Source organism: Notothenia rossii, assembly GCF_949606895.1.
Source record: "Notothenia rossii genome assembly, chromosome: 9".
Classification (NCBI taxonomy): Eukaryota; Metazoa; Chordata; class Actinopteri; order Perciformes; family Nototheniidae; genus Notothenia; species Notothenia rossii.
This window is the reverse complement of record NC_136907.1, coordinates 77964618-77974617: the sequence shown is the minus strand read 5'-3', so window position 1 is coordinate 77974617 and position 10000 is coordinate 77964618. Positions and strand designations below refer to the sequence as shown.

General features: G+C 37.3%; 3 protein-coding genes across 3 annotated transcripts in view; all 3 read left to right on the top strand.

Moving 5' to 3' along the window:
- Positions 1-6060, top strand: part of gtpbp4 (GTP binding protein 4) — a 13861-nt gene extending 7801 nt beyond the window's left edge. The window contains exons 14-17 of the mRNA XM_079652149.1: positions 1628-1825; positions 3197-3262; positions 3728-3871; positions 5356-6060. Coding sequence (XP_079508275.1) covers positions 1628-1825; positions 3197-3262; positions 3728-3871; positions 5356-5508 — 561 coding nt within the window. The 3' untranslated portion in view covers positions 5509-6060. The remainder of the gene's footprint in view (positions 1-1627; positions 1826-3196; positions 3263-3727; positions 3872-5355) is intronic.
- LOC307020643 (tripartite motif-containing protein 16-like) overlaps positions 1-10000 on the top strand; it is a 282404-nt gene that overhangs the window by 80113 nt on the left and 192291 nt on the right. The window lies entirely within an intron of this gene.
- LOC307020644 (WD repeat-containing protein 37) overlaps positions 7375-10000 on the top strand; it is a 33470-nt gene continuing 30844 nt past the window's right edge. The window contains exon 1 of the mRNA XM_079652154.1: positions 7375-7517. The gene's annotated coding sequence lies outside the window, so the exon portion shown is untranslated. The remainder of the gene's footprint in view (positions 7518-10000) is intronic.

The following is a 10000-nucleotide window of genomic DNA, read 5'->3' as shown; positions in this document are numbered from 1 at the left end:
GTTCTTGAACAAGAACACATAGACTTGTACTCTTGCATATTGAGTCTTGTATGTACATCACTATGTATGTAGTTGTGTTGTGTAGTTAGTAACACATGTAGAGTTCTAGAAAAGACATGGTGTAGACACAAGTTGGAAGGGGGCACAATAAACCTGACGAGTTTGAATTTGAGTTGATTATGAGTTTATTTTCAATTGATAATTAGCTCACAATAAGTTCACTTTAGTTACTCACACAACTTGACACAAGTCCGGACTTATAAGTCCGGACTTGAACCTGAACCTCTGGACTTGAGTCCGGACCTGAACCTGAATGTGAGTCCAGGTACACAGCACTAGGTGTAGTTTTAGTTTCCCTTTTTCAATAATATATATTCTGATATTTGACTTGAGTAAATACAATGTCAAAATGGTTAATCACATGTAAAAGTCCTCAATTTTTAAATGTTGTTATCAAGTACATATGTATTAGCATCCACTTATTCCCAAAGCTAAACCCATGGGACCTTATTTTGGAAAAAGTATGTATTGAAGTCAATGGAGAGAGAAAAGGTATCTTTCGATCTCGTTTGAATTGTGCCATGAGTTACACATATGATGTTTGTCAATCTTAAAAAATAATTTCCATGTCAAAAAAGTCACAGTTTTTCGTAAATCTGTTGAAATATAAGACTATGAAAAATACGCAACTAGAAAGACTACATATCCCAGAATCCCGGTCCCGCATGCTGGCTCTCACGGAACCGACTAACTCCCCTTGTGTGTGTGTACAGCTCTCAACATGCCCAGACTTGGAGTGATTTTCACCTCGTTTAATACTTTACGCCTCGTTCTGAAAGAAAGAGGTGAAATGTGCCAACGTGACGGCCATCTTGGTTTGTGGTGCGAGATGGGAGATGTAGTTCATTGAGCGGTTTCACACTAAATAAAGTGTTACTTCACAGTTTTACGCCACATTTTAATTTTTTTGACTTGAATTATCTTTTAAATTGACAAACATCATATGAGTAACTCGTGGCACAATTCAAACGGGATCGAAAGATAACTTTTCTCTCTCCATTGACTTCAATACATCATTTCTCCGAAATAAGGTCCCATGGAGCTCCCCGGAAAGGGAGGGTCTTCCCCTCTATGAAGGAGATTTTGAGTTATTTGCTCTAAGGGGTGTTTACACAATTGGTCATTTAATAAACTTTCTATTCATAAAATTGCGTCTTTAACTCTCGTCTCTTCTCTTGTAGTGTGTGTTGTACATGTTTAATATGAATTATAACCTTACACTGTTCTTTTTAGACATTGACTGTTCCAGATGATCTTTTACTTGATCCTATTTTATTTTATACGAGCTTCGCTGGCTATTTAATTGGAAATATAAACTCCCTTAAGTTTTATTTCCTGAGTTGCATCGTAGATAAACTTTACAGATTAATTTGAATTGATCTAAACGCTTCGATGTCCTTCAATATAATCCAGGATGTAGTCTTACCTGGTTAATTTAAGAGGAGAAACTGGAGTATAATGTGTCCGTCTAAACGCCTCGATGTCTTCTTTCCTTCTCAGAAACTGGAGTATAATGTGTTATATATTCTTGAATCTAAAACGCCTCGATGTCCTCTTTCCTTCTCAGAAACTGGAGCTTCTGGAGCAGGAGGAGGAGCTGAAGGAGAAGGCCGGAGAGTACGACTCTGACGAGGAGAGCGAGGACGAGGAGATGCAGGAGATCAGAGTCCTGGCCAAACAGATCAGAGAGAAGAAGCAGCTGCTGGTGGCCACGTCCAAAGAGAAGGACATTCATGGACCCCGCATGCCCAGGACCACCACCAAGGTGAGGAGGAGACCCTTCATATATCCATCTGCCCCCACTCTGCCTGTTTTTAAATCTGGTTTAAAGACCTACTTGTTCTCCCGTGCTTTTGCAGACCCAGACGTATCGGTCTGTGTTTTCTAAATTCGGGTTTTCTATTTTGTTGTTTTTTCATTGAGCTAAAAATTATAACATTTCTTAAATCAGTCAAATCTTTGAAATGCGAACAAAAAAAAGAGTAGGAATTTATCATTTTTTTAAAGTTACATTTTTGCCAAATTAGCCCAAAAATATTTGTGTTTATTTAATGTTTTTAAATGTTGGTTATTGTAAAGTTTGTCAAAGGTATTCCAAAGATACCAAAGTGAGGAGAACCCCAATCTTTATTTATTTATACAGCACGTTTAAAACGACCTCAGTCGACCAAAGTGCTGTACAGGGAATAAATACCATATCAAATAATCGAACAGTTATAAACATGATAAAAAGCTCACTAACTTCATATATCAGCCTGCTGACAACATGGAAATAAAAAATAATTGTGTAAGAAGGACATTTAGTATAAAGAATATAACTGGGACATCCAAATAAATAAGTCTTAAAAGGCGTCATATTAGGCGCTTGGAGAGTACTTTTCCCAGGAATAGTTCCGATAGTTCCTGGGATTTTGAGTTCACACCAAAGAGATCTGGAACTAGAACTTTTTTTTGCGAACCTTTTCACCCCTTTTTAGTCCCTGCTAGAGAGGTGGGACTTTCCTGGGGAGGAAAAGCTTCCAATTTCTGATTGGCTGGGCGAATTGCAAACCACGCCCCGTAAAACTCTGAAAAGTTTTGTTAAGCCGCCATTTTATTTGCTCGCATTATTAGCATTGGCATTAGCCCCACGCACCAACGGAGAGAGACTAACTTATGGCAACACAAAAAAAAACATGGGAGCGGTGGAGATGAGGAGGTGTCGGCGTTCTGGCGATTTACTCTGAAGGCTTCAGTAGAAGCTGCTGGGAGTCCCAGCAGCTTCTACTGAAGCCAGTCCCTAACTGCGTGGACTCCGGGTGGCAGTATACGCCGTGAAGTTGTTTGCGGCCTGCCAGTAAACCCAAAGCAGATGCAGAAGAAGTGATGTCAGAGGCTTCATTTGACTAATCCTCCCTCAGGGACTTAGTCCGGTGTGAACGCGATCTACCAGGGACTAAAGAGTCCGGGGGGACTAAGTACTGGGAACTAAGTACGGCAAACTACTTGGTGTGAAAGCAACTATTGATCTCAAAGTTCAGTGTATTTCACCTTTTGCATTCAACCCCTCATCGCAGAAGTGATTTGTCTTCTTATAAAAAGAATGACTTTTTCTACCATTTGACTAAATCTGTGTCTCTGTTCTTCAAACGTTCAGGTTGAAAGAGCCAAGCTGGAGAAGGAGATGGGCGGCCTCGGTCTGGACATGACCGACAAGGATGATGTAAGTTCTTTCTTTATATCACAACCTTTACCTTTTAAGAATATGTTAAAACTCAGTTAAACATGTAGATAATGTCCTGTTTCACATTGATGCTACATATTACAGCTGTTTAGAAAGGGCTAAATGTCCTTTCAATACATTTTGATTTACAATGTTAACGGGCATTTTGAGATTCCTCTGCACTTTGAACAAGTTGAATCAGTCCACTTTCTCCATCGTGACACGAATAGTTCCAGTTTGAGTTTGACAGATCAAAGTCAACTTTATTGTCAATCTCAAAATCTGTTTGTACACACAGAAAGATCAAATAAACACACATTAAAATACATGAACACAAAATAACCGTTCACTTCAAGTAAGCAGGATATATATATAAAAAAGGATGATCCATCGCAGCGTAGAGGTGACGGGTGATGTTATCCACCGCGGCAGGGATTTAAAGATGTTCTCCTCTTGTTCTTTCAGAGTCACTACGCCCAGAACGCCCGGCGCTCCAGAAGCGTCACCAAGAAACGTAAGCGTGACGTTTCTGTGGTTCCGACCTCAAAGACCCGAAGCCAGAGCGCCTCCCGGCCGCCCAGAGACCAGTCCGGTCTGCGAGACCCAACGGTACGACACCCTGTCTTTACTTTTAGTTATTCATCTATGCTATATATATATATGCTATACAATATCTGTGTTCTTTTACTGCACATATTTTATATTTTATTCCATTCTATTTCAATGTAAATACTGCTTTATTTTATTTTATTTTTAATATATATGTTATTATAGCAGTATTTACATTGAAATGTGTGATATTAAATGTAGGCTTTACGTAGGTAGACTTTAGATTGTAAAATAGCATTAACTGTTTATATTATTCCTTATTACCTGTGTTGAAATGTTTAAGTTAGTCTTTCTGACCTTAACTATTAGTGGTAATAACACAAATGGGCCGAGGTGGAAAGAACACATTCCACTTTAAATGAAGGTTTGTTTTCACTTAATAAAATAAAACCTTTGTGTACGAAATACTATTCAAATAATAAACAACTTAATTTTTATAGCACTTTTCCAAACAAAGGTACAAAGTACTTTACAACAGTTAATATGTAAACAAATCTAAGAGCGAAACATGAACACAATGCTGTAAAAAAGCCTACATTTAAATTACATTTGTATAATTACCCTTCATGCATTTTAACCTGTTTAGCCATCTCACAACATCTCACACACAAACAGTGTCTGAGGGCTTCTCAACATTTAACAAACTGAATGTGTCATACCCACTTAACGGGAAGAAACTCAGCTTTCAGGCAATATGAACCATTTCTAGCAAAACGAAACATAAGGATAATAACAAAGGCTCTGAATTAGCCCTGAACGAAAAAATACACTTAGCACAGAACTCACGTTTAAATACCCTTTTTACTGATCGAATATGCTCAAACAAGATATCTGCTAGCAAGCTGAGACTCCACAGATCCCAGAGGTATAAGTATCATCACTGAGCGATCAGAACGACGACAAACAACATGGGTTCCAAAAATATGGAAAATCCCTCAAATGACTGCAGAAGTGTTTTTTTTTTCTAAATCTCTCTAAAAAGGTCAAATGTCACTTGTTTTGCATCAATCTTGATACAGGGTACTTATTATATGTTATAGTTTGGATTCCTAAAGCTTTTAGTCTCCCATCCCATCATTCAATGGTGGTTTTCACTATAAGTATTTTTGGACGGACACTATAATTTAAATTTTTTTGCTTTGTTCAATCTGAATTTACTTTAAAATAAAAACATCTATATTGATTCTAACTTGTCTACATCCAACTCAGAGGTTTATCATTACTTTGAGAAAAAAGATTATTAATGTAACCCTCTTAGAAAGGAAGATATGTTCATTTGTTCTGGGCATGTCATTTTCGAGCCTGAGACCTGGAAAACAGGCTCAGGGCTAAACGGGTTAACAGCTACCCGGTTCCATCTCCTTAGAGAGGAATGATTATTGCAGCAGCGTGGTGTAAAGTGTGAAACTCTTTTGTTAATGTAATCACAAGGCAGTTTAATTTGAAGAATACTCACATCTGTGTCTTCTTGGTCTGTTCCTCAGATGGTGAAGAAGGCGAAGATCATGATGAAGATCGGCCAGAGAGACATGATCCGTCAAGGAAAGAAGGGAGAGGGGGACAGACACATTTACGACCTCAAACCCAAACATCTGTTCTCCGGGAAGAGGACGAACGGCACCAACGATCGCAGATAAAAAAACAAAAACATACATCCTTTTTCTGGACTGGACACTCTTTTGGAAAGTATAGGCTTCTGTGTGGAGATAACGTCTTCGTTCTCTACGTGTACCCGGCAGCAAAAAGAGGAACTATCCTTCCTTTTGTAAGCGTGGAAACTCTGCTCATATGATATTTTTGTGACATCGGAGCGCTGTCCTTGAGGATGGCAGCTGGGGAAATATGAAATGATTAATAATTATAATAACAGTCTGTCTTTTATTTGTCAGCACGAAAAAAATCTATACGGAAAAACAGACTCAGAAATCAGCTTATAGTCAAATGTCTTGTTTTCTAACTGTGGCTGCCATGAGCAAAAACAAACATCAATGTCAATTATTATTTAACTGATTTGTTTCTGTCTTGGCAATATCAGTTATGTGAAGAAACATGCCTTATAATGTATGTGGATCAGAACATGTTGGGTTTAAGTTGGATAAAGTGATGATGATTCTTCTTCCCCCACAAGTCTCCCTCTGTTAAATAATCAAATTAACAAGAAGGCTTAATAAATATACACCTGAACTAAACTTCTGTCTGTCTCACCTGTTTAGAGTTGGAAATGTTGGTTATATTCCCCTTTATATCGGAAGTTTCTCTGTTATGCAATATATCCCCTATCGTAAAAGCGACCAGAACAAAGTCTACGTGAATTTTTAACCGTTTAAAGTGGACCTATCATGCTATTTTTAGGTAATAGCATAGGTCTCGGATATATAAAAATATATAAAAAAACATGTCTATGAAGTGTTTTGCTCAAACAGATCACCCATTCTAGCCATGCTCATGAAACGCCATATCATGGATTATCAAGGATTCTCTCTGAAACAGTATGGAGCTCAAAGGCTTTCTCTCTTGTCGGTTATACCACAAGGTGAGTTCCTTTTTACTTCCTGCTTCTTCACCCACATGCTCTCCAGTACAGGTTAGCTCTGAGTGTTAGCGATGCTAATGTAAACACCGACCATATTACGTCCAAAACAGTCGGGCATTGTTTCTGATAGCAACCTTTCTGATAGGGCCGTGGGTCCACATTTCCGATATTACGTCATATCGGACGCAAATATGGATCAGCTCCGTTGTTCCCCGTTTTTAGAGATTTGGGTACGGAGGAAAAGAGTTTTATTTTCTGACGCTGCGTGAGTTCCCTGACACACCGGTGACACATTTATATATAAAAGACATCAAAAAGTGAATTTTGCATGATAGGTCCCCTTTAAGTACGTTTTTTTTTAACCATATGAACACCTTTTAGTTACCATGTTGTATGATTGAGCCCTGATGGCAACTTTTTAATTTGGCAGGTAGAGTATCCATCAAGAGGCTTTTACAGTTAGTTACACTTTCTAATACATGGTTGGCAGATATGCCAGGTGAAGTATACTTACATGTGACTGCTTATCATTGTAACATTTAGTTCTGTATTTTCTTATTTGAATTCCTTCGGACAGCTTTTGATATGCCGAAATGACAAGGTTATCAGAATAGGGTTTATTCCAGGTAAGTTAAAACCCATAAGGAATCAGTTTCGGTGTATCGTGGTGCAACAAAAACATTAGAACATAAGGTGTAAGAGTAGATACAAAATATAACTATAATAAAAAGAAAGTATTTAGCATTTAAGAAGGATAAACACAAGTATTTATTCTAAATGTAAACATACAAAGAACCTAAAAAGCTAAAAAGGAAAGACTACGATTTTCAAAATAAAAGCCAATTGTAACGTTCCTTCAGACCACAATCAGAAAGGTGTGGTTTTATGATGTTTTCTGAGTGTGGTCTGAAGAAACGTTACAATCGGCTTTTATTTTTGAAGGAACCGGAAGTGGCTTCATTCTCTTTTTTTCTCACGTAACGGAGCGTCAACTGTCAACACGGAATCTGGAGGAGAAAAAAAATCTGCGCTGATTTCTGGAAGAAAATGATAGAAGCGGTGACATTTATCACTATATCACGGAATAAAACTCTACATTTTTAAGACTTTCTGGTAAGTTGTTTTCCATGTTTGTTAAGGTTGTATTACGCGTTGGCCTTTTAGCATGTATTAGCTAACGTATAACGGTAGCTTTGCCTAGCTTAATAAAGCTACTGTTAAAGCTAACATTATCCAGACTCCTGCTAAAATTAACATCCTACTAGTTAATTGTATTACATCTTGATGTCATATATAATAGACTATTACTATCATGTATAATAAAGGTGTTCCCATGTCTTCAAAATGCACCTAGGTGTCTGACAGCAGGCAGTTTTTTCATTCAGTAGTACAAGATATACTAAAATACCACAAGCAGTATTGTCTTTATTTGATTAAAGCCTTGATAGTAATATAAAATAACACGATCTATGTGTAAAGAGACCTGCTTAAGTCAACTCAAGGGCAGGGATTTGTGACAGCCAGGCTTATGATGTGTCATTAAAATGAGCATCCATTACAATGACTTTCTCTCCCTACGCACTTCAGTTGAGTCATTGTGAATACATGCTGTCAGTCCTGCACAAACCTAAGGGATATTGCACATTATAACTGCACATATATATGTATATTACTATATTTACGGGTATATCATCCATATTCCATGTCAATATTACTATATTCTAATGTTATTATTATAGTCTTCTTAAAACAGTTTTTTATTATTGTATTATTTCATGGTCCTTTTTCTTCATTGTAAATAAGCATTTGAAAGAAATCCAAATGGGATAAGAAAATAGGATATAGCTAGATTTATATATACCTTTATATCAGTTATTATATACATCTAGGGTTATGGGTCTTCAGAATCAGAATGCCTTCATGTGTCCCACAGAGTATATAATATAATAGCTGAATATTAAATAAAAGGCATACATTACACCAATTACAATTGACAAAATACACATCTAGTACCATTAACAGTTATGAGATAGCATATTATTATTTTTGTAAATAGAATTGATAATGTGTGGATATCTAATATATTTCCATTCCTTTTTACAATAACAGTTGCAGGTTTTATTACCTTATAGGCTGTTGTTATGAACTACATTTAGTGAAATTGTATTTGTTGCCTTGTAAAAATTAGCTTGGAAGATAAGGGTCTGTTATTGTTGCACACTTCTCACAGTTTAACCTGTGTGTGTGTGTGTGTGTGTGTGTGTGTGTGTGTGTGTGTGTGTGTGTGTGTGTGTGTGTGTGTGTGTGTGTGTGTGTGTGTGTGTGTGTGTGTGTGTGTGTGTGTGTGTGTGTGCAGCAACACCCTGCTTCACACTCATTCACTTTGTGACTTCACACATTCACGCAGAAAGCAACACAGCGTTGTTGTGTTTCCACTGAGTGTAGTTGTTGAGGCTCGACTATCCAGAGGAACATGTTGGCCTGACCCTTTACTTTAGTCACCTTCATTTCTCACAATCAGGATCACATATTGATTCAGCAAAATAGATAGAGAGATAGATAGAGAGATAGATGGATGGATAGAGAGAGAGAGAGAGATAGATGGATGGATGGATGGATGGATAGAGAGAGAGAGAGAGATAGATGGATAGATGGATGGATCGATAGAGAGATAGATAGATGGATAGATGGATAGATGGATAGATAGAGATAGATGGATAAATGGATGGATAGAGAGATAGAGAGAGAGATGGATGGATGGATGGATATATAGATGGATAGATAGATGGATGGATAGAGAGATAGAGAGAGAGTTAGATGGATGGATGGATGGATAGAGACATAGAGAGAGAGATAGATGGATGGATGGATGGATAGATATATAGATGGATAGATAGATGGATGGATAGAGAGATAGAGAGAGAGAGTTAGATGGATGGATGGATGGATAGAGACATAGAGAGAGAGATAGATGGATGGATGGATAGAGATATAGAGAGAGAGATGGATGGATGGATAGAGAGATAGAGAGAGAGATAGATTGATAGATTGATAGATAGATAGATAGATGGGTAGATGGATGGATGGATAGAGAGAGAGATGGAGAGATAGATGGATGGATAGATAGATGGATAGATAGAAAGATGGATGGATGGATAGATAGATAGAAAGATGGATAGATGGATAGAGAGATAGATGGATAGATAGATGGATGGATAGATAGATGGATAGATAGAAAGATGGATAGATGGATAGAGAGATAGATAGATAGATTGATAGATGGATAGATGGATAGATAGATAGATAGATAGATAGATAGATAGATAGATTGATAGATAGATAGATGGATAGATAGAAAGATGGATAGATGGATAGATAGACAGATGGATAGATGGATAGATAGATAGATAGATAGATGGATAGATGGATAGATAGATAGATAGATAGATGGATAGATAGATAGATAGATAGATAGATAGAAAGATGGATAGATGGATAGATGGATAGATAGATAGATAGATAAATGGATAGATGGATAGATGGATAGATGGATAGATGGATAGATAGATAGATAGATAGATAGATAGAAAGATGGA